The sequence below is a fragment of the Egretta garzetta genome, unplaced genomic scaffold (genome assembly GCF_000687185.1).
Source record: "Egretta garzetta isolate BGI_Z169 unplaced genomic scaffold, ASM68718v1 scaffold148, whole genome shotgun sequence".
In the NCBI taxonomy this organism is placed as follows: domain Eukaryota; kingdom Metazoa; phylum Chordata; class Aves; order Pelecaniformes; family Ardeidae; genus Egretta; species Egretta garzetta.
In genome coordinates, this window is record NW_009260669.1 from 699,975 (window position 1) to 725,706 (window position 25,732).

Sequence of the window (25,732 nt, forward strand, 5' to 3'; positions counted from 1 at the left end):
GCTTGATAAGATCTGACAGCTGCTTCTTAAACAAAAATATTTCTGTTTAAACATGCCTCTCAAGTTGTTAAACTTTTGGGTTTTTACCCAAACCCATTTTTCAGTTTTATTTTTCCCTCATTCTTTTTTAAAAAGAAAAAGGCTACAAAGACTGCAAAATGGAAATTATTTACTTTAAAAATTCTAATTAAAATATTTGCAACTTTGAGAAAACTGTTGAAAAAATCATGTTATAAATTTTTCAAAGACACTTATGACTTGTTTCCACATTGCAGACCATCTCCAATTTAATCATGGAACAGATTAAAAATAAACTATGCTTTTCATTTCTGGGTAAACACTATACAGTATACCCACATTCTGTCCTTTGACAAAAACTGGAGTGTAATTCTTTGAAAAATAGATAAAATACCCAAGTCACTTAGGTGGTTTTCAAAATTGTATGTATAATGAGCATTCTCATGTTTGCCTTATGCCACTTATAAAGCTATGTACTGTTATAGGACACCCTATTTTAATAAAAATCAATATGAGCAGAGATATTTTAAGTTACATTCCAGAACTCATGAATTTATTACAACTCATACTATGCACAATAATCAGTGTTTCCTCTCATAAACTATAATTTTTTTTTTGTTTTTCTTCTACTCGTTCCTTCATTTGACCTCCGAATGAATGAAACATTTCTATTATACTTTACTTGCTTCCTATCAGCATGCATTCACATGATTTGAACAATGAGTGAAAGTTGTAAACCCAATATTGATCAGTAAACAAGAAGAAACTCATGTTCTTAAATGCAGTGCAAGGAAATCTTCGTACCACCCTGTTTGGAGCATGCATCTTAACCCAGATTCTTTCACCACCAGTCTGATTGGTACAGTTCCAGCATTGCAAGGTAATGCACTGATTTTGTAAAAATTTCTATTCGTCTGTAATTAAATACTGAGATATTAAATGTGAATCTGGTTTAAGATGAATACTCAGTTCTACTTCTAGGACAGAGCCCACCCTAGTATCAGTAAGCATCTAGGAAAGAAAATGCTCTGCATTATTTTCTTTAGTTAAGTTACACTGCTTTTTACTGGAAGGAGGATCTTTTCTGAGGCTTGCTGGATTTTAATTTAATTTTTCATTTAATTTTTCATCAGATTTGCTCAAATTTGTTTTCAACAGACAAATATAAGCCCCCTACCGCAAGGACAGAGATATCTATTACTACAAAATAAAATTAAGATCCAGGTAATTGATTTCTTCTATTTCTACTTTTCCTGCTATTGATAAGGGCCTTTAGCTTGCTGTAGTCCCCTCTCATCTTCTGGGATTCTTCCTTCTGCTGACCTTGCTGTCTACTGTCTTTGCAGTACTGGTTAATCATCTGCATTTCTGAGTGGCTGAAGGCTCCCACAAAGTCCTTTGGGTGAAACTGCAGCGCTCGCACTGAGCTGGCCCAGGTCCAAGGGGACCACTTGTCCGTCATGAAGGCCACCATCTCTGAATCCAACACTTTGAAATTGATCTTTGCTAAGGTCTGCTTGAAGCTGTTCTCTGTTGCGATGCAGTGGTAAAGCCCCCGGTCACTGTCTTGGACAGAGCGAATGAGGAGTCCTTGCTCGGTAGCTATGATCCTCTCACTCAGCTTGACCTAAAGGGCAAAAAGGCAGAAGGAACTTTTTAGGGAATGTTATGGAACAACACAGTATTGGACCTCTTTCTTTCTTAAATGGTTTCTTAAAGGTACTATATTTTGCTCTATCACATCTCCCAGAGACCACTGTTATTGCTACTGTTAGGAGGGAACTTACCTCAAGGTAGGTAAGTGTCGCTAAAGAAAATTAATTCAATATTTTTATGTTATGTTACAATAGATTTGATCAGGATGAAGGCAAAGATGCAAATCTGGAGAGTACATGAAAGAAGAGTTTTCATAATGTTCAAATAGCAGATGTGAGGAAATGAACTTTTGTTCACCAGCGTTACACCCCCAAAAATGTCTCTTGCAGCATCAGAGGTTGCTGCTGAGCCTTGATGGAAGAAAGGTGCGGAACTGGGGGTTGATCTGTCATTGAACACAAATTGGCTTCTAGTTAAATATTTTGTCTTTGAGCAGGTTCCTGGGGCAGCTTCTGAAGAACTCGGTCTGCACTTCAGAGTCTACAGCCTAGTATAAAAGTTTTCGTCGCAGTGGTCTCAGCTGGGACTTGGCTCATTGGAAACCAAGAGCCACTTTTCTATTCTCTTATGTCCTTTCTGACTTCAGACTCTGCACAGGCCCAGGAGATGGTCACATCATCTGAAGGAAGCAAGTTACCACAGCTTGTTGAGTTATCATCTGATTACGAATGACTGTGCACATGTCCTTCTGCATATCAGCTGTGAAGTAAAAATTGCTAATTTAACCCATTATGAAAGAATACCAGGGCTGGTATTTTTATGAATTATTTTTCTATTTTGTCACTGCACTTTGCATTGTATCTGATTCTCTTGGGAATTCATTTATTTATTATGTTATTCTGTTATTGTAAACTCTTGTAGACGTTGTGGAGGTAAGATTTTCAGAAATCTGAGAGCTGGAAATGTAATTAACCTTTTGATTTCTTTGTTGTGTTGTTATTTAAAACTGCATTGATTCTAATACAGGTATTGAACATAAGAACAAAAAAGAGAGAAGTTCTGCTGAAGCAAAAGATTAAAGAATTGCACCTAGATTGCCAGGGCATGGCTTGAGTCTTCAAAGAGTACATGAGGAAAACAGCATGAAAGACTCAGTGAAAGGCTTGTAAGTCCTCTCTGATTTTGGAAAATGGCCTGATATGAGAAAAATGCTTTTCAGTATTTATAATCTATCAACAGACACAATATTACTTAATATTTCCTTTCGAAAGATGTTCCTTTTTATTCATATAATAACTGCCTTGGATTTGAAATTGATTTTTTTTCCCCTTTTATATTACTTAAGGAAGGCACATTCCCCATAAACAATCATACTGTATATTGCAGTGCTGAAACTTGAGACCCTTAGAGAGTGCAGTAATGGAAAATGTGATTGCACCATGGTGGGGAAATGCTTTTGTCAATACGTGGTCTTAGCCTGGACTAGTTCCTTGCTAAAGAAGCCTTTCACATTTCTCCCACTTTTGCCTTTTATCTCTTCAATAACACAGAAGGGCTACTGCATGCTGACTTCTTCCTGAACTTTATACAGGTTATTGCTTTTATGCCTGTTTCCACAGATCAATAAGAAGTCCTGAGTGCTGCAGATCTTCAGTTTGCAATTAGCAAGGTGTGAAGGAAAAATTCATTAACTAGTTCCCTGACTTCAGGGGCTAACAGGAATTTTCTGACAGCTGTTCTGGTCCGATAGAAATCACTAGGGCTGAGGAGTGAAGTCCCAGCTGTTCTGAAGAGTCTGCCCTTATTTATATGTTTAAAGTGCTGGTCACTATCCTGCATCCACACAAATTTTCCAGCTTCACTGTCGCTGGACTGTCTGATGAAAACACGAACTCTCCCTTGGTCCGGGGAGTGGATGAGATGCTGACCGAGGTCCCTTCCAGAGCTGCTGCTCACAATACTCACCTCTTTCCTCCTGTCATTGTCTTTCTGTAGCAGCCATTTAATAGAAGCCTGAGGAGATTTGGGTGTGCATTCGAGAAAGGTGGTGTTGTTTTTTACTCCATACTGAACTATTTCTGCAGCATTTCTGTATGCTAGAAAGAAAAAGAAAACAAGTCAGGCTACTGTGGATGGTGATTTGATATAGAGAGCAAGTAACTGTTTGCAGTACAGGTAAAATGTTGCAACACAGGTAAAAAGAAGTATATCTTATCCTGATATTGGCCAATAATAACTAATTTAGGGCACAAAATTTTCAAAGTAATGAAATGAAATGTGAAGAAGCACATCCAGTTCCAAATACCAGTGTTTTCAGTCCGACATGCTCTGTTCTGAGAAAGTAGGGTACCTGCAGGCTGGTAAGCTGTGCTGATGGGATAACTGAGCTCAGGGACATTGCTCCCTGAAATGATCTCATTTGCTTCTGCTACAAGAACGCCTGTCTAGAACTACCCAAAGGAGAATGAAGCATTTAACATATTCCTTCACACTTTACAGTTGATGGGTTGTGGGAATCTGGTCGTATGACACAAAATACGGCAGCCTGCGCTAAAGGAGGTTCCATCTATTCCAGCTGCGTGCAGTATCACGGGGAGGCGAGAGAGGGCAGACCTGGCTCCCGCTCCTCTGCTTCTCTTCAGAAGCAAGGAAGGGACTTGGCTCAAAATCCGAAAGGCAATGAATACGTAGACAGGCCAGCAACAAAGAGCAGGACAGATTTATAGCACTCCAGCAACACCTGGGCAAGTGCTGAGCATATGTCAACGCTTAGGCTTGTTGTGCCCCTTTATAGTCTTGATAGATGAACAATTGGCAGTTACCAATAGGAACTTGCAGATGCTCATGGCTTGGCCCAAATCATACTACTTGTCCTCAAAACAATACATTTCCAGATTGAAAAGCTTACATCATATATAAAATACAATATTTTTTCTTTCTTTTTTTTTTTTTTATTTTAAAGGAGCAATGGATACAAAATACTATGAGAAATGCAAATAACTAGAGGTCGACATATCTAAAATCTACTCCATTTTTGCACAGTCCTAAGACTGTTTTTCCTCAGACTCTACTTTATCTCCCATTCTTTTCAGCCTCTTTCATCAACTGATATGTGAAATTGGAATCTATTCTACTGAAGGAAAGAGACTTTGCTTGGGTTTACTCCTTCAAAGTTTTTAGCACATTTATCAAGTTGTACCAAAATAAATTGTAACTTTTAGGAGAATAATATGGAGATATATTGCATTCAAAGACCATAAGCTAGGAAAGAGCTTATCTGTGGGCTGGCCTGTCTGTAGCTGTGGAACAGTGAGAATCAGAGCTGTAATGCATTTTTGGTTTTATGTATACTGGAACTAGGTGTACTACAGAAATGCAGTTTTATCTGTTCAATTGATCAAGATATATCCAACTTCTTATCTAGTTCATAATACTACTACTTATACATGCTAAGAAAAAGATTGAGAGAATACAAGGCCATAAGGGCTAACACAAACGTAACAATATTAAACAGAAAATTTGAAAAGCAATCATATAAGCCCCTTCGTTCTTGATGATCTATTTAAAAATTGCAATATGCCAGAAATGTTGAGTTTATACATGCTGAGAGGTCTAAGGCATGCAACCTATCATGTTTAAAGACTTTGTTTCAAGATTATGGCTCCCTATGAACTTGGAAGATTTCTTGCTATTTCCTGACTCTCTGTGCTTTTGTCCTTTAGGTAGATTTCATTTTTTCCCCAGACATAATAGTTTTGCTATAAATGGCTTTAATTATATTTTGGAAAAGTCTAAGTTGCTTTTCCTTTTCATCTTTTTTTCCACTGGGGAAACAACTGCCATCTACCTATGCTGTCCCACTGCTGTCACCAAAACATCCTTTAAAGTTGCTAAAACACATAAACCTATAAATACATCCACATTTTTCTTTTTTTTTTAAAAAAAAAAAAGGTTGGAAAACAAGAAACCTGTTTCACAAGACTGTCAAGGTTTAGACATTTGTTTCCCCCCAGCCCAGAAAGCAGACAGTTGACATTCTCACATTTTCCACATGGAAAGAGGAGACACCCACCCTTGGGACAGCCAATGGGTGGGTGGTCACAGCACATGCCTGCAAGGTAGCACACACAGCTCAAGTTACTTCATGATTCAGAGCCTAAGGTTTAATGCAGATCTCTCAGAGCTCGGGTGCATACTCTAATGGTGGGGTCATCTTTTGTAATTACCTGTTCAAGCTATCCAGCTTCAAATAAATGACCTAATACTGAGTCACGGGGAAAGACTCGTTGGCGTGGTAGATTGGCAGCTAGAGCAGGATTAGCCACATTTAGGATGAGGGATCTACACCCGAAGGACTGCTTCTAAGACCCAGCGGAGACCATTCCAGTCGAATTATTATTAACTAAACATTTCACATGTAACTCAAAAAGCATTGTTCTTTTATTAAAAAAAAAAAAATCAATCAAAACTTTACAGTCAGGTCTATTATTTGGTGTCCAGATGGTACAGACAAGAATACACTTCAAAATGCAGGCTCAGAAACAGAGGTGAAAGCAGCATAATTCTCTAACGTGCGTCCTTTTGATGGTATACCTTGCCACAGCCCAGCTCAGACATGCATGGGGTTGAAGAGTCTTAAGCTGCCATTATGTATGTGTCTACTCTTACTATGACTTTGGCAATATTTGACTGGTGTCCACCTATCTGGAGAAAGTGGCAGTTGGGAGGGCAGAGCATAGGCTCCCCTGTCCACCTGCACCATGCCAGTCTGACTAAACAGTTGCAAAGCTGGAAATAAGGGACTTCACAAAGAGATTTGGAATGGTTTATTTTCCCATGTAAAGGGAGAAAGAAGTAATCATCAGTCAAAGACAGGTCAAGCACCTGCTGTTTGCTGAAAGATGTGCTCCAAAACACAACATGGCCTCAAATAGGCAGAATAATTCTGAGGTCCATGACTTAAATGTACAAAGAGGAATTAATAGAGACTGAATGGATTTAGAACGGCCCTCAAATTTACTGTACATGTTTCTAGTCAACACCGCTAGCTTCTCATTTCATGTATGCTGCTCATTTCATGTATTTCATGGTTCATCATTTTATCATATATAAGCAAGTTTCATGTAATTGCAAGGAAAGATATTAAAATCCAATCAAAACAAAACTCAGACTTGGAAAATACTTATGCTTTACCAGTAAACCACATAGATAATGTGAGTTATGATGAATCACATGAAGGAAAGCCATGCATTCTTTATATAGCATGAGGAGCTCTAAATTACAGTACCTTTCAGGTTGAAACCTCGGCACTGAGTCAGAGGGTTTCCATGTCTCACGTCTTGCCTACGACTCCTCCTGAAATATGTTGTAAAAACAGTGTTATTCCAAGACAGCTACACTGCAAATAAATACTTCTTTTTTTTGCAGGTTTGGGTTTTGTTTTTTACTAGATCAGCTGTTAGGGATAGTTCATGACCTACTGTGAGTGTGTTTTATTCTTGGCAGGCTGAAGTGAAGATACTGTTTATGTGCATAATCTGTTTGCTGAAATTTATGAGATGGTTGTACTTTCAGTAGGTAAAGTAGTTTTGCAATGGAGGTACAGAGACAGAAATGCTAGAGGTGATACATAAAATAGACATACATTCACTGTTGCAAGACCTAATATTCAAAGCCAGAATTCCCAGCTGGAACTCTTCATAAAAGCAAGCACCTAAGAATGAGATGCACAAGAGTCACAGTGCTCATATCTAATGCACCAACATAAAATTATTATATAGGGCATATACTCTCCTTGATTATTTTTGGTGCCTGTAGCCACCTTGGTAGCAGAGTGACTGAAATATTAATCCAGAATGGTGGAGAGCTAAGATTCAGTTCTGTCCTCTCCTTGTATGTGACCATTTCCAAAAGATACTCAAACTCATCAAGTCTCAGGATACTCCTAAATGAGACTTTGTTATATTATTTGCTTGACAGATGCAAAATCATGATTCTGTAGCAAACTAGCTACAAAGTTTACTGGGATTGAGAATACTGGCATTTCTGTCCTCTTTGGCTAGGAGATCATAGCTCACAGAATTCCGTGCATCAAAATATGGTACCTGAATCTTTTATTCTTAAAATATATTATCTTGTTGGCTGAATATTAAGTGAGTTCATTATCTATCAAGTTCAACAAAAATATATATATATATTGGTGATGGACTGGTGCAAATGCCGTATTCTGAACTATGCACTAATGACTTGTGAGGTCAGAAACCATAAAAAGCCCCTGGAGCTCCAGTACCTCTGAGCGAAGGGTGACGCCTCTGTGGTCACATTATACCAGGTACTGCACAAACACCCAGAGACAGTGTTTACAGTCCTCTGTCACCTGATCCTTCACCATATTGTTTTAAAAGGAAACATTTGAAAGGTGATGTTTCAAAGGAGTAATTTCTGACATTCCAAGTATATTTTTGATGTTTACTATCAAAAGTATTTCATCTTATCCCTTGGGATCTTAACCTTTGTGAACTAGTTATGTGAGTCAAAGGGGACAATGACAAATTTCGGAGTGAGTTTCAAGATTCCCGTGCTACCGTGAGCTGTCCGCACTGTCAGAAATGGCACGCTGCTTGCATTAAGCAGTTCTGGGAATGTAAACTTACAGTTTGATATTTATAAAAAAAAGATTGAGAAGGTGGAGTTTAGAAAATAAAAATAATACTGTCAGGTATTTTGAGGTAAATCAACATTGGATGAGGAACCACAGTAACCCATGGGAGACAGAAGTGTCAAAAGAAGCAAATAAGCAAATGTGTCCAGCAGATACTACTGTCTAGACGATGGGATTTGGCTCTAATTACCAATGTTTTCTCCTTCATAATCTCTCTTGTTAGATAAAGGGACAACTCATTTCCTTCACATATGAAAAACAGATTTTTTTTCCATACAGTTTTAGGTGTTTATTTTGGTTTGATATAAAAAGCAAATTACAAAAAAAAAAAAAAATGTCAGCATGAAAGCAAGCCCCAGTGGAAATAACCCTGGGTGTATATAATGGGGCTGGCAAGGAACACACTGGAAACTGCACAGACTGGGTATACCTAGCTGCTCATTATATCTTTCAGCAGCTATGTTAGTGTAGGGGTTAGGTGGCCTGAGACTCAGGGATTTTTCTTTTCTTTTCTTTCCTTCCTCCATCTTCTGACCTTTGTTCCATGGAAGAAAACAATCAGTTACAGACTGGAGGCTGAATACGCTGAGTGAAAGCAGTAAAAACCCCAGGTACTTTACCAATCGCTACATGGCCAGGTTGGGCTTTACCTTTTCATCTGAAATCAGGAATGAATCAAGAAAATGTTGCAATAACAACAGTAATTGTCTTTAATCCCAGGGGAGGTCATTGCCATCAGCTGGCTGGGTCACTGGAGCAGAGCCAGGCTTTGCTTGTTTCTGCCTACTGCCTCCCTCCATGCAGGTGAAGGAGTGAAGCCCTTTAACTGTGTCTGCTCTTCTGCACCTGCAGCTCGGGTGCAGGGAGCAAGCCCAGTGGCCCACAGTGGGTGAAGCTCTGCCATACACCCAAAAGGTTTGTCTCCTCTGCAGTAACACCTCATTGTGTAGTCTGTAGCTTTGTTTGTATATGAAGTGAAATCTTAGTAACATAAGAGCTCACTACAGCCTCCTGCTATTAAATATTTCCCTCAGGAGGAGGAAAGAGGCTCCTGTTTTGCATAAGAATTATGAGATGGACTATTAGCTCTCTTGTAAATTAAAAAGAAATTGCTTTCCCTGTCTGCTTTAATAAATCTCATGTCAAAACCCCCAAATTTGCAGGCATTACATGAAAATCACATTCGCCTAAAATTTCCCCGGAAATAATTCTTCTCACTTAGGAGTAAATGAGGAACAAAAAAAAAAAAAATTACTTTATTCCTCAGACAGCCTGAGAGATATTTTTCTGTACTTTGGGCTATCATAATTACATCCATAGTGAGCAACTGAATTTAAACAAAGGGAGCAAATGTTTCACTGATTTTGTGTGCATGAGACAGAAGGATTAATATTTATGATTAGGAAGGGTTTTTCTTTTTCTTTTTTTCAGTCAATTACTTTAAATATGAAAAGGCAAGCTCTTTAGCATACACTCTTGCAGCATGCGCTCCTAGGTGATGAACAATGCCAAGCACAATAGCTTCGGAGGGAGGCATAGTTTTGTACATGCTCCTGAAAGGAATGACATCCCACTCCTCCATCACATTACAACACCCCAGGCTACATAGCAGAACAAAAGCCTTCTTTCCTTGCAGGCTTCACTGGGCTGCTTAGTACTGCTCACCTTTTCCCCGTGGGATAAAACCTGGAGCAGGAGTTGCCATCCCAGGCGCAGTACGGATCTCGGGCTAGGCAGCAGTCGGCGCAGGCGGTCCCGTAGATGTGGCAGCGATGCAAGGATACCTGGGTGACCCCTTCATCTGAGCTCACGTACAACTGTTGCTACAGAAGGAAATGGAAAGATTTATTTCAGATGTGGACGAGCTTCACCCGAGACTCGGCTAACACACCTAAAAACCTTTCAATTAATTTTGGAATTAATCAAGACTGAGAGGGGAGTCACTAATATATATAAAGCCAAGATAAACACAAATCTCCCAGGTGAACAGGCCTGTAATATTTCCACTTTCCCGTTAGAAAACACTTAGACACACTGGGGATTGTTAATGTTTTTTGGACATTGAGTGTCATTGTTCTGTTCTGAGGCAGACAGGCTTAGTTAATATTGCTCAGATTTGAGAACTTGGTTCTTATTCAGTGAGGATTATTGGCTCAAGCCTTTGAACTAAGTATTTTCTCTGCATATAGTCACTTTAATAAATATTATGCAGAGTTCCTAGTTGGATTCTCCAGCGCGTAGATTTCCAAGACATAAAACCTAGAGATTATGTTGAGGCTTAGGGCCAGATTCTTATAGCCTTATATACCTGGAAAAATAAGCCAACAGAACTTTTATAATAAAAGAGAGCTTTTTCAAAAGAAGTTCAAAGTGAATAGGTCATCACCAAAATCTGGGCCAAAATGACTGTTTCACTCAGAAACAATTAATCAATTATTCTTAAAATATAAATTAATATTGAACAAACCCCTTGAAACTCCTCTGATCTTTCTGTCATAAAACTAAAAAATTACACTGAATTCAATTTAATGAAAAATGTTTACTTATTAGTAGTTTTGTAAAATATCGAGCAACATGTTGCTTACAAATCATGGAATGCATATTTTTAGTTTGTGTATTTAACATTTCAGCAGAAATCCTCTCAGCTGTTTTTGTGATTCTTATTGCCATCCTTATTACTAATAAACAAACATGCACAATTGTACCATGGACCCAATGGCACCAGCACTGCCTTTTTGCATTGACCAGACTTCCAAGGGGAAATTTCTATTTAGGACTTACAGACAAAAAGGGGAGGGCAAATTTCCTCTTTTAGTACTCTTTTCCCCTTACTTGTCAAACAAAACAACCAAAAAATTACACTTTCAGTTAATTAGAAATGATACATAATGAGTAAAAATTGTTTTATCTTAGTGGGTCTGGGGCACATAAACAGCTCATGCAAACTTCAGTCAAGTTTTTCCATATTCATTATGGAAAACCTCCTGCCTGTATTTAGTATGCTGCTCAACAATTCCAACATCTTTAAGTCAATTTATTTCTCATTTAATAAGCACCAAGTAAGCATTCCACTTTTCTTTACCTTTTTAGATGAAATCTTCATTGTTGTTATAGGAGAATTACTCTGAAAGACAAAATTCCAAACTACATTTACAAGGACTCTCTTGTTCATACTGTCCCAACATTAAAATTTAAAATTCAATAAAACCTAAGTCCTATTTAAGAAAATTATAACTTTCCATATCTTGGAAAGGCATCGCTTACTCCTACTAATTTTTTGCTATTTTCAGAACTAAACAAATGATGTAATTACAAGTAATGTCTCACTAAATGTATTGGCTAAACTCAACTGCATTATTATTACTCACATGCATCAACAAGTTTCTGTACACTTCTAATTAGCCTGCATCGGTGTTACCTCAGCAATATAGGAGTGATGTGTTTTGAAGCTATTACTCTCACTTTGTAATAAGAAACAATGTTTGTTCTTTGACGATAATGACAAAGAAAAATAATACAATAGCTCATGAATATTGACCACGTGATCCAGATAAGAATATTTCATCTTTCTCCCACACAGTGTATACAGCTTGGTTACCATCCAACATATACTTTCAGGTTATCAATGACTTAGAGTATTAAAAATTGCATGCGTGTTATTGAATGTTTCTTTCCCAGAAACAGTACTGTATACTACTGTGTGTCATCACTGCAGTCTATTATTGCCTGTATCCAAAACAAATGTTAAAGATCTGGGAAGAGAATTATCACATTCATTGCCTTAAGCAAGTGAAGAAATTCATTATTCTCATCCAAACAAATGATAAAATTCATGGTAATAAAAAATGTTCAGCATTTTTTTTAAGATTTAGCATTTGGTCAGCCACAAAGGAAAGCCATGGTGGTGGGCCAGGATTAACTGCAGTGGACCACAAGCAGAACAAGGAAGGCAGGACTAGGAAACCTGGCTGCAAATCATGTGAATTGGCAAAGGTTTGAAAGAGTTCAGAGCTGCTATAGTATTTCATTAAATGTCTGGAGACTCAAGCTCAAATGCAACACTGGATATGATGCCACATTCTCCTTTCCATGCTTATAGTCTGGAAAGGAATCGGTGTTTTACTTACTCTCGATATTTACTAGCACACAGCCGGTGATCTCATTCCTGCTCTCATGGAGATACTCATCAAGATACTGCCATGCTGCCCACACAGATTGCAATGGCAGAGGTTACAATGTCATGGTTTTGAGGGTTCAGGATAAAAAACTCTGTGCACAGAGGCCCAGAGACAAGGTTTAGGGATAGGATTCCTCTCAGCCCAACTATCTGCTTGCTGTATTTACTTTTCAGTAAAGGGAATTAGTAATACTTGGGCAAAGGGTACTCTTTAGGTAATATTACTCCCACTTATCTTTTTTAAAGGGAAGTCTTCAACAAAAGCCTAGGAAGACTAATTGTGCCTTTATGAGGGTTAACACAGAGTGTATCCATTTTCTTAAAGAAATTACTAATGCTGCCTGTCTAGATAAAAAAAGTTAAATTTTCCTTTTTGTATCCCCTCAGTTAAACAGATAAAAGCCCATGAAAAAACTCTTAACTAAGTTTATAGATGCATACTACCATTTGTGCTGAGACTACCTGTTTTAAAGAATATTCAAAAATTTGAAAGAGATTTTTCAACATGAGGGTGAACATATTCTTTAGGTTATTACACGCTGCTACATGCCAGAGTGATTGACAGAGGCTATTCCCTTCTTTCTCCCTGTAGCTGTTTGTGTTTCTTTTCAGCTTATGTTGTGTTAAGCTTGTAGCTTTCTTGACTCCAGAGGCATGTGACTTTGAGGAACTGGAGTTAAGCAAAACCACCACTAGTTTGCTTCCATTCTGCAGCTCAGAATCAGGAAGATTATCAGATAATCAAAGAAGTACAAAAATCTTAGATTCCATCTGTAAATAGTAACAGTCTCAATATGTGATGCCAATGATAAAAGTTGCCTTCTGGCAGCCACTGTAACATGACCTCTTAAAAATGTGATTATTAAAGTCCTTCTAGCCAGTATAACAACATAAAAAATAAGCCACTTAAGTATAGGGGGGGGAAAAAGGACTTAAGATAGCTACAGCGTTCATAACAGTGGATGTTTTACATTCCTCTTTGGGTGGTTACCAAGCTGACAGTATGCACATTTACTTGATCTTTTATCAAATCACGGTTGCCCTCACCAAAGTCTCTTAGAACGAAGTGTTTGTGTGAACACACACGTTGGAAGAGTAAAAGCAGGAACAAGCCAAACCTGAAAAACCTCCAGCTCTTCTAAAATGAGTTCTCCACTTGCCGAGAAGTTGGTGGGCAGGACAACAACTTTTTGTACGGTTCCTTGATCTGAAAAAGATCAGAAAAAAGTGAGACCATGTGACAGAGAGAGAGAGGAAGATAAAAGTAGATGAACCATTATCAATTATGAAAAAAAAAACCATCAAAGCATGACACAGAGAAAGCTAAGAAATATTCAGTAATTACTAGGGTTTGGGGTCAGAAAGAACCATGAGAAGATTCCATATATAAGAATATTACATACAGTATTATTCTCATATACGAACATGAAGCAGTCACAGTGAAACTGGAGGTACTACCATTACTGTTACCATTCTACCCAAAAAGATCAATCAAAATGAATATCTTCTGTCCTAGTTGCTGTACAGACACACAGACAGAGGCAGTATCTATCCTAATCATCTTAAAGTAAAACCACAGCAATATAAACAGGTAAAAGGGAGCTACTGCAGAATTTAATATATATTCATATTAATTAATAAAACATAATGACAACTGATGACATGAAAGCGAAACCTTCCAAAGAATAACTCTATCTACATCTAAACAAAGTAAGATGAAAGCGCTTTTTTTTTTTTCCAGGAAAGTCAAACAATATTTAAGTCCATTCCATATTGGTAGGAGTTAATATTTCGGTCCATAAGGAAAAAAGGAAAAGCAATGTGAGGATATTGTAGCTACTCTATCATAGCTGCCCTCTCAAAACACCATTCCAAGCCTCCCAAATCCATTTAGATCAAAGGAGTAAGAAGTACAAAGGATGGGGCAATGGCAGTGTTTTTGCACAGTACATGTGATGAGTGAGACTGAAGGGATCTTTGTGATTAGTTTTCCAAATTTGTTATGTGGAAAGAATATATGAGATGGAGGGATCTATCTGTGAAGCCTCTTAAAGGCCAAGATAGCCACTGAAGTATTTCTAATGCAGCAGAAAAGGCAGACTGTGGGAGAATCACAAGGACAAGCATTTTTACTTGGAAAAAGCACAGCACACAGAATTCCTCTTGCCTGAAAGGCCTCGAAATTAGACTGAGTAGAATAAGCTTATTTGCTCAATATTGATTCTGAGAAATGAGACCACCTGATATAGACTCTGTTTGGCCTTCAAACATTTTATGAGCAATATAGACTTGTGTGGTTAGTAAAACATTAGTATAGCACAATATAGGTAAGTATCTACGTGCATTTTTATGAATTTGTGACCAAGGAAAGGAAATCTCAGCTTCCTGTTTGGCAATTCATGATGTAGACAATGTAAACTGAAAAAGGGCAATTTTGCTTTTGCTTTTAAGGTCGGTGACTAAATTCCATAGATTGAGCTGCAGGGCAAGTTGGTTACAGTAAATAATTTACATCTTCTTATTTCCCTGGAGGAAGCCAGCAAATAATAATATATTTTACTTTTAAAGAAATAAGGTTTAAAGCCAGAATATTGATATGTAATGACCCGACCACACACAGAGAGCACATTGCAGTATTTGGTGATTTAAAAATAAAAGAAAAAGAGAAATTGAAAGCTGACAAGACTTAAAAATGTGTAGCTATCAATTGTACATGCTCAGGGCACGTTAAGCATGAATTTTTCATGAGAATTTTCTATGGAGAACATTTATTCTTGTTATACAATGGCATGATAAACCAGTTCCTTCCGAAGAAACTTTACTGAAACTAAATCTTGTGATAGCGCAGCTGTGGTCTAGACTGGGTGCCAGTATTAGCAAAGCTATGAGAACCTGAGAGAGATTTACTAACTGCCAGGACCCACTGAAGCTTTAAACTGCTGCAGATGCACCCCTTGTTGGAGCTAAGGGGAAGCATGTGCGTGTGCGTGTGTGTGCATTTCTACTCCTACTGAACGGAATAACCCACTCACAAATATGCATAGCTTAAACCCAGTCCACTTCTGCTTCTTTGCATCCTTCTATCAATGTCCTTTCTCTAACATTAAACCACACCATACAAAATATTGTATCAGATATGCAGAAAGGAGCTTCAGCCTTTTGGATTTTTTTTTTTCAGCTGCCTGCAAAGTGTCAACTACCTGTAACCCTGACATACAGGGCACCGAGCATGTTGACAGTGACCTTACCTGCAAAGGAATGTGAGGCTGCTGAGACTCTGAAGAACCGGTTTATTTCAATGATCCATTAACACATACCACACATTTAAAACTCCTAAATTGTCTTTGGTCCTCAAACATTGCCTCAAACTGAAATCAGAACCTGAGGGGAGATTTTGTCCTAGGCATTGGCACAGAAAATACTGATAATGCCTGACGCCAAGTCCTTGTGTCCTAACAAACTTTCCTATTTGAAAACTAGGTTCTTATTTGCCTTTTTGTCACACCCCAGCAAAATACACAGAGTTAAGGACTGTTTACCTTGGTATTCATTCCCCTTGACTCAATATTTTACCATTTGCTTTGACTATTGTACCATGAGGGACAGATCGATCATTCCAGAAAGGAATTTAACATTGTTTTAAAGGTATTAGTAGACTTAATACAACATTTAAAATAAATATTCATGTCAGGGAAAGTAGGCAATAAAAAGCTATTCATTAAATGAAACCACTTAAAGCAAGGAATTTCAATAGTCTGTACATACATAAATATATGCGCATAATGGTTTGTAGGCTGTAGCCCTCCACACCTTCTAAAGACAGTTTTCTAGTTTCTCAGCCTGTTCCTTAATAAATGAAAAGCAAATATTTATGCCCCAAAACCATTTCTCATTCCTTTCTCAGTAGTACTGATGTCTCTACTATAAGCACAGTAGCTGACAAATCAAGCTCTTACACATATTCGTGTCAGAAAGCTTGTGGTACATCTGAGGTTTTTTTATTTCCTTTAATGGCAAGGCAGCAAACTGAACTCCCTGGGTCAGAAGGAAGTTTGGAAAGGATGCAACACTGTGCACTGCAGGAGATATATGCAAAGCAGCAGTGCCTGAGCTGTTTCCCAGTGTATGTCATAATAGATAATCTTTTGTGTTGTAAGCCAGGCCTAAGAGATCATCAAGTAAATATAAGTCAACTTTTTTTCATGTTTAGATCAATGTATGAAATTACATTGAAAAATGTATGAAAGCTAATTCTGTAAAAATCATAAAAGTGAACAGGATGGTTTCTTTCTCTGTTGTTCCTTCCAGAAATCCACTTGCAAACAGTTCTACAGTGTTACGATTTCACACAGTCATGAAAAAAAGCTATGGTGTCTCCGGAATATCAATCCACCACTAGAATGCATGAAGTGAAGAGGCAGATTTATGTTCACCACTTCCCTGACTTTTCACCGGGAGCTGTTTGCAGCCTCGCATCAGCCCAGCAGCCTGCGAGTCAAGGGCAGACAGACAAGCGAGAAGGAATCTCCCTCATGCTGACAGCAAGAGGACAAGGGCGACTCATAATGACTGCTTTTCTGTTTCAAATCTGCTTGAACAACTGCAGTTGCCCAGATTGACATGGAAGACAATGTTACTGAGATTGTGTTCCCTCAGAGAGGATGGAGAAAGAGGGAACAGCAAGGGAGGGAAGTGCTAAAATCCTGCAGGCTGAAAAATGGTGTAGAGAGTATGCAGAGTGGGAAATAAATGGAGAAAGAAGGCAGCCCAATAAATGGCGGAAGGAAGGAATGGAGACAAAATAGTAGTAGTAGTAATAATAATAATAATAATAATAATAATAATAATAATAATATCACCTTCCTTGAAACGCAGGGCATGATTCTGTCTGGTATTAATCAGCTAGGCTTTGCTCATACCAGTTGGACTATGCCTGATTACACTAATTCCTAGTCTGGCTGACCATGGGCAATGGAAAAGGCAAAGCTTAATGAACATTAATGAAAAATACTCAGATATTTGGCTGGAATCTGTATTCCAGAAGCTGAACCTGCAGGTCTGAGTTTAAGTCTTGTTCTTTGAATTTCTACTAGCTTTTCTTTCCCCATCCCTAAGTGAACACTGAAGTTGTCGGTACCATAAGCCCCAAAGGGAGTCAGGCCCAATCCACCACTGAGCCACATCACATGCGTGAACTGAACAACAAATAAAACCCCTGGCTCTTCCACAGCATAAAAAAAGGACTGCAATGGACACCAATTGCTACCCTGCCAGGAGTCCACAGGGAGGCCTCCTGCAGTAATCCCCCTCCCTGGTGTGTCTGACATTGCTGGAGACTCTCTCAAAACTTTTCTCTGTGTTGTACCTGCCAGCTTGATGGCAGCTTAATTATTTTTGGTCTCTAATCCAAGTTGAACCTGATGCAAACAAATAACATTACAAAGAAAAAAGAAAGCAAAGAGTTTGCAGAATGTTTAAGATCTCTCTGTTCGAGAAAATGTTCAGGCTCAGCAGAGCACCTGAGATGGTGGCAGGTCAGCAGTCAGGGCTGAGCACCGTGTCCCCACGCTGCTGTCCTCAGGTGTCTGCTGTAAATCAGGGCTCCCACCACAGTCACCTAACTTCTTTGTGCTTTAGTTCAGTCATCTGCCGGGTGTAATTTTTTTTCCAGCTCACAGTATTGCTGTGAAACTTTGTAAAGTCATTTCAAGCTGCATCAAAAAACAGATACAAATGTCTAATGAGCTCTTGAGGGCAAAATGTGCACATAGCTCCAGCTCAGTCAATCTTCTGGGACACACTGTGATCTTGTTTGAACAAAAACTGAACAGGGAAAATAAAACAGGTGGAGGAATGCCCTCTTAACTTACATATCTTCTTAAATGGCTGTGAAAAAGCATGGGATGAGTTGGTCAAGGAAAGGTTTTGAATGACTCAGGCAGTATGACCAAGAAGAAGGAAACTGTTGGCCGCCTGTTGTGCCACTGTTGTGCAACACCATCTTCCCAAGCTCACAGACACAAAGCTGCAGCCAGAGAGTCTGTGGGAGGCAAGCTTGCTCTTCTGACCAGATTATCTCTGTTAGAATCTGTAGCTCATTACATGATTTTGGCTATTGTGTTACTGGAGGCTACTGTTGTCAACAAGGGTTATTTTTCCAAAAAGACAGCCATCATGTAACACCATGAATACGAGTATTACAACCTTATGCTCTGAAGGCAGTTACTGCATCCAGACTTTGAAAACAAGTGTTGCATCAGAAAAAATAATAAGAAACATCGATCAACCTCATGCCACATCAGATGCATGTGGCCCACATTAATAATCTGAATAAGCCAGACCGAAGTCTGAAATGCCTTTTCACGACAGTAAGTTAGATCTCTTTACACAAAAACATATCCTATCTTGATAGCAAGGAGCTGAAAAAAATCCTATTGGTGCCCACGGCTGTTTAATGTACCCAAGTTTGACCCAGACATTTAAATATTTTCATAACACCAAGAGCAATAAAAACCCCATGCATAATCTTATGGTTGTGCAATCTGCGTGTACTTTGACCGAAGGCTTTCGTACTGCAAGCAGTAGGTGGCATGCTTAAAAAATAAATATTAATCTGAGGAAAATGTTCTCATGCTGTTTTATGGCTGTTCTTAAAACTCAGATGGAAAACAATCTACCAAAAGATAAATAAAAAATGTTGAAAGCTAGGGTTCTTTAGCTATAACTGAAATGAGTAAAGTAATTACAGTAAAACTCTAGGGTCAATAAAAAACTTCAGGACTGCGTCCTGGCCTACCATAGAAACAGGATGATCAAAGCAGAACTCTAACCCTAAATTCCTGAACCGAATATGTTATTACTCATTGCATAGGGAGAAAGTATCATTGGCATCGCCTTTGTCAAATACGCAAAAGAGTGATTACATTATATGCAAGTGAATTATCCTTCGGGTTTCTGTTTGGGAAGACAAGGTATACAGCACTCTTCTTTTGTAGCGCTGCTCTCTACCATTAAAGACTTGCTCCTTACTCAGCTCATTTCAGAGGGTGGAAGAGATCCCTTTGGGTGAACTTAACAAAACCAGCAAGTTTTGTTAAGTGCTTTGGGAGTCTTCAGGTTGAAAAGCATAGGGAAAATAGGAGATCGTTATCATTTGAAAAGCGGGTGGAATGCTGCAAGAACAATGTCTGTCCATGGGATTTATTTTGTTAGCTATGCAGGCAAGCAAGGGAGAAAAGCAAGATATTAACTCTGGGCATGGACCAGCCCCTGTGAGCTCAGCACTTTTGTCTGGGGGTGTAAAGGAAACACTACATTTAGTTCACTTTAATGTGAAAAAATGACACAGCTGCCTATACCCTCCCATGCCATGGCTACATGATGAAAACCACTGGTGTTCTTGGAGCTTTATACTTCTGTTATTCTTCACTTGCATTCAGGAACTGATTTATTACTGAGGCTATAGAGGAGGAAGAGAGGAAAAGCTAAACATTTTGTGTGCTCTGCATCTGGCAAGACATAAAACACTCCAATTTCAAGCATGAGACAGGTCACTGACAGTGACAGACATGGCTGGCAACATCTCAGTTCAGCAGCAGTAACTCATCATCCAAGCTGAGTGTAATTGTCACCAGGTGTCAGGTCCCATTGTCTCGGGCTGTGGGGCTCCAGGCTCCCAAGGAAATTATCACATGAAATTCTCCTATACAATGTGGTTTTTGCATTTGCCAGGATGAACTGACACCAAAGCAAATCCCCTCTGCATTCCTTTTGACAGTTAATATCTCTATCGAATCCTCGTGACTCTCACAGAAAGCAGAGAATAAAGAAAACAAGTTTCTCCTCTCAGTGGCTGAAACTTGATCACTTTTATTTAAAAGGGCTGAGAAACGCAGTAACTTACATTGCACAAATTTCTTCTGAGGAAGACCTTGGAAGCTAATATCATCCTGTACCCCACTCAGGAAGAATAATGCCTCCCCTCCAACTCACTGGAAAGCAGGCAATGATCCTTGCCTCCAGTGTAATTCAGAAGATAAAGCTATGAATATAAAGTACCAAGAACTGCAGTTTACGTATTTGTCCCATAATGGACATGTTTCTGTTTTCTGATTTCCTGTCATTGCAGTGCAGAACCCTGTAGGCTGGAAGGAACCTCTAGGAGTCATCTAGTCCAATCCCCCACTCAACACAGCTCCAGTTAGAGCAGGTTGCTTGGGGCCCTGTCTTGTTGGGTTTGAATCCTTTGAGGATGGAGAATTCACAGCCTCTCTGGGGCCTTGTTCCAATGTTTGATCATGCTGATGGTGAAAACCTTTTCCTTTATACCTAATTGCATTGCCCCGCATTGCAACTTGTGTCCATTGCCTCTCACCTTGACATGGAGCACCTTGAAGAGAGCGCAGATCTTTTTTTTTTTTCCCATTAGATAGTTGTATCCTCCCATTAGGCAGCTGTCAACAGCAATAAGGTGTCCCTCTAGCTTTCTCCAAATAAATTTAATTCTCTCGGCCTCTTCTCATACATCACATGCTACAGTCCCTCAGCTGATCTTGTTCCATTAGGTCAATGTTTTCCTTGCACTGGGGAGCCCACAACTGGACACGGTACTCCTGACAGGAGCTGAGTACAGGGGAAGAGTCCCTCCCAGCAACCTGCTGTCTGGATACACTTCTGCTAATACAGCACAGTATGCAGCTGGCCTCCTTTGGCACAAGGGCACCCTACTGATTTTGATAGCTTGTGTGCATTCAGGTTCCTCAGGTGGTCACGAACCTGGTCTTCTCCTACAGCAGGAGGGGTTTTGCCCTCCCGGTGCCCCTCATGCCATCCATCGACTCGGGAGGGGTGAGGAGAGAGGATGGAGAATTCACAGCCTCTCTGGGGCCTTGTTCCAATGTTTGATCATGCTGATGGTGAAAACCTTTTCCTTTATACCTAATTGCATTGCCCCGCATTGCGACTTGTGTCCATTGCCTCTCACCTTGATATGGAGCACCTTGAAGAGAGTGCAGATCTTTTTTTTTTCCCATTAGATAGTTGTATCCTCCCATTAGGCAGCTGTCAACAGCAATAAGGTGTCCCTCTAGCTTTCTCCAAATAAATTTAATTCTCTCGGCCTCTTCTCATACATCACATGCTACAGTCCCTCAGCTGATCTTGTTCCATTAGGTCAATGTTTTCCTTGCACTGGGGAGCCCACAACTGGACACGGTACTCCTGACAGGAGCTGAATACAGGGGAAGAGTCCCTCCCAGCAACCTGCTGTCTGGATACACTTCTGCTAATACAGCACAGTATGCAGCTGGCCTCCTTTGGCACAAGGGCACCCTACTGATTTTGATAGTTGGGGAGGTTTTTCTGAGAAGAGTGAAGAGAGTTCCTTTTAATCCTACCCCTATAGGAGCCTGACATTCTTGAGAGATTTTTTAGCACCAGCTTCCTAAATCTATTGTAAGAGGATGGTTGTTCCCAGCCCCATGTGAGTTTGCTGGCAGACACGGTTATTCTACAAGCAGAAAACAACCAGAACCCCAATAATATGTGAATCATAAAAAAAAATGCAAGCCATATCCTTAATTATTTTCTGATGTTCAAAGACATATTTATCCTCCTGGAGTTCTTTTCCTTTGTTCTACTTTAAACCATCTGTAGTAAAAAAGATTAGCTTTTGTGCCTATCAACCTATAATTCCCTATTAAGCCAGCAGGAGTTTCAGATGTGAATGAATCCTAGGGTCTAGCCAGAGTACCACTCCGCCTGTCTGCCTCAGTCAGAAGAGTGTGATTCACATCTGAATATTTTAAAAATTCAAAATTGATCAGTACAAGAATCACTTGACTGTTCCCTGCAGCCTTCAGAAGCATAACACCAGATTCAAATTTGATGTAACTAAAAAAAAAAAATGTAGGTTTATATTAGACAGAAAGTATTTCAGAATACTTGGATCAAATTCTGTGTGTCCACTACTGCTAGGACTCCAACCATTTTTTTCTTTTTCTCTGCTAAATACTTTCATATTTTTACTTTTTTTTTTTTTTGAGTTATTTCTGCCTTTGTAACATCCTGATCAGATTGTGTTTTTCTTCAGAAGTGGCTTACACAGCATATATTAAATATTGATGATGATAGTATACAAAAAAATACAAAGCCAGATTTTGGTATTTTTACTCATGTTAGAGAGCTCCAAATTCTAATGTGGAATCATGTTGTAGCAAACCATATTCAAGAGAATTATTATAATTTAGATCAAATACAATATACACTAGTGTTGATTTCTGTCTCAAATAAAATTAATATCAATACATTGTGCCTCTTGCACACAATTAATGTCTATAGGAAACATAAAAATGCACAGAAAGTAAAAAGAGTATAAATTGTGGATTTGTATAGTTATTTTTGTAGATAGCAAATATGTTTAAACAAGTATTTCGGAAAGCTGTAAGTTGTACAGTTCTGAGTTGATTGCAAATTATAATGCAATGGAGAAAACTGACTGTTGCTAAGTTTGTCTTACCTGTTCCAAGAAACAAGACATGGTATCTTCCATCAGCAGCATTCACTCGATCCACAGCAATCTTCGTATACTTGTAGTCGGCTCCTATCCGGATGATTAATGGCCTCTTGTGTATTGGGTAAATGGGATTAAACATCAAAGGGTGATTCCTGATGAACGTCACAACATCGTCTGGAAACTCTTTGGTTGTCCGCATATTAGGTGTGAAGGCTCCTCCTGGACACTGTAAGAAACATGCACAGCAATGCTCAACAATACTTACCACCTTTTGGAGAGTTTTCATCTCCAAGTCATTTACAAATATTGACAGATAGTTGAGAAAGTGAGCTCCCGAAAGAGCACTTCATACTCTGACTGAAAGTAATTATGTTCCAGTAACGGGAATTAAGTGCTTGAATAGCTATGCTTTGAACTCCCATCAATTCAGATAAAGCAAACACAAATATATTTTTGCACTTTCAAAACCCAGCTTGATGGCAAAGATCCATACTTCTGGACTTATTCTACATTCTTTATGCTTCCAAACTGCCTGTTGAAAAAAAGATCCAAGTGATTTGTATGGGAAGATACTAAACTTCCACAGTTAAAGATTTAGTAGAAAGGCAAAAGGTAAAATCTGAGATTAACTGTAATTTGGTTAGTATCCCTCTACTCATTATGTTGATTATGAGATAGTGAAAGGGCCTGTGACTCATCTTCATTTGAAAAACCAGTAATATGGAGTTGATGAGGGGGTCCCATGGCAAGCCATTTACATCTGAGAAGACTGACCGTTCTGAGAGGATCTTGTCTACACTTTCCCCTATGCCCAAGAAATAACAAATACTCTGGATGCTTCTTTATATGTAATGAAGAACCATCCAAATAATCAGCCCTGAGGCATTCCAGACCTCATGAAGAAAAAAAAGCAATCTTGGAAATCTCAAGCGTTTACTGAGAGTGAAACTAAAAGAAGACTGTGGGAAGAAATCAGGAGCTATGTCAGTAACTGCCACAACATTCTGGATGTACCTATGTTAATTTTAATGACTTTTTTCAGCCACTGTTACCGTACTTCTTATTGCTGCTTTCATTTTACTTCCTACCAGGTTTCTGAGCTGTGAAACTCTCCTTGGAGCATTGGAGCTATTCAGAAATATTTCAACACAACATTTTTCCAGTTGGAAAATGTTGATTTTTTTCAATATGAAGCATTTCATGGAAACTTGTTTATTTTGATGAAGACCATTCTTACGTCTAGGATGGAATTTCTGGTCAAAACCACAGACACAAAAATAGCTAGTAGTTTAGGGAGACATTTACCTCACCTGACTTATACTGTCTCAAAGTCAGGCATTTATTCTTAGTTAGCCATCTAGGTTTCCTCTGTAGTCAGTAATTCAGACTAGATGCCCTGCTTTTAGATGGCTAAAATTACATAAAATGAATCATACTTGGAGAGACTAGGAAACTCGCTGGGGATATATGAGTCATGTGCCCAACCTACCTGATACAAGCAAACGTTAGAATCTAGGTCTTCACCTCCCAGGGGATCCCTCTAACCACCAGGCAGGAGTGTTTGTTCTACCTTTGCTGCAAAAAGCTGTTCCATCTTGTGCATGCATCGGGCAATACCAGAAACAATGTAGAGAGGGAACTGCAGCCTAAGCCCAGGCTTTAGAATAATCTATTTATACAAAGTAGAACAGCTCTGGTAGGAATTCTTTAAAATAAACTGCTCTGGTATCAGTTACCTTTAGGAAGAAGAACCAGAACTCAGCTCAGATATGGGGCTTTTTTCCCATCTGACATCCTTGACAATTGATTCTTCTGGACTCTTATTAATTCTGAGGGTTTTCCTTTGGTTCCCATTAGAAATGACACTACATGCTAGTCTTCTAAGTCCTCACAAAATTCAATTCTGATTATCTAGTTTGCTCTGCTCCTTCCCTCTGTGGCACTCCCATCCACCATCTTCCAGGAAATGTATGGAGCTATCTGCTAATATTAGCAACAAATGCTGAAAAAAGAACTGTCTTCATAAGTCTGTAGGCTATTAGCAAGATTATTCTACTTGGTAGTGATCTGCCAGGCTCCAGTTCCTCTCCAGAGGGATTCTGTTTCACGAGCAGTTCAAATTAAACTTTCTTGTCCTGCACAACTCAGTTAAAAGACTTTCTGTGATACTTTCTATCCTTCCATTCTTGACTTGGAGATCATAAGACCTTTGTTTGTGACTTCCTGCAAAAATGTCTGGGCAAAAATGGTTCACCCCAGTATGACCCTGAAAACTTACATGATATCATTGTTCTGAGCAAAGCCTTAACAAACATCTTTAATCAATTAATTCTTTTGCTATCCTCCGTATAAACCAATGTCAAGCAAAAGATGTTACTGAAGAACCCTATAAGCTCTCCCTTTCCTGAAGGGATTGAATGTGTATCCTTCACACCTCATTCAAGGACTTGGCTACATGATAATTGTGTTCACAGTTGATCACCATACAGTTAGACTACAGAGAGAAACAGAATTCTTTAATTTACAGCATATTCCCCAACATGCTGTACGTATAAAAACTATTTCTGTAAACTCTGAAAAATGGAAACTATCCTCAAACATCACTGACTTTAGTAGCAAGATGCCAATTATGTAAATTTTTTTCTTTTCTTTTTCCGTAAGTTTTGCTTGTGGAGAAATAAGAAACCATTGGTATTTAGTGAAGGGCAGCCAAACACTGAGGAGCTGATTATGGCCAAATGAATGTATTGCTTTATTTAATCCTGCT

At 38.9% G+C, this 25,732-nt stretch overlaps 1 protein-coding gene across 1 annotated transcript in view; it reads right to left on the reverse strand.

The window, feature by feature from the left end:
• Nucleotides 1-1,231: 1,231 nt before the first annotated feature.
• SEMA3C (semaphorin 3C) overlaps nucleotides 1,232-25,732 on the reverse strand; it is a 122,014-nt gene continuing 97,513 nt past the window's right edge. Inside the window, exons 12-18 of the mRNA XM_009645656.2 lie at nucleotides 22,969-23,191; nucleotides 13,571-13,659; nucleotides 11,358-11,399; nucleotides 9,941-10,098; nucleotides 6,902-6,969; nucleotides 3,580-3,710; nucleotides 1,232-1,645 (exon numbers count right to left, since the gene is read on the reverse strand). Of these exons, the coding sequence (XP_009643951.1) occupies nucleotides 1,232-1,645; nucleotides 3,580-3,710; nucleotides 6,902-6,969; nucleotides 9,941-10,098; nucleotides 11,358-11,399; nucleotides 13,571-13,659; nucleotides 22,969-23,191 (1,125 nt within the window). The remainder of the gene's footprint in view (nucleotides 1,646-3,579; nucleotides 3,711-6,901; nucleotides 6,970-9,940; nucleotides 10,099-11,357; nucleotides 11,400-13,570; nucleotides 13,660-22,968; nucleotides 23,192-25,732) is intronic.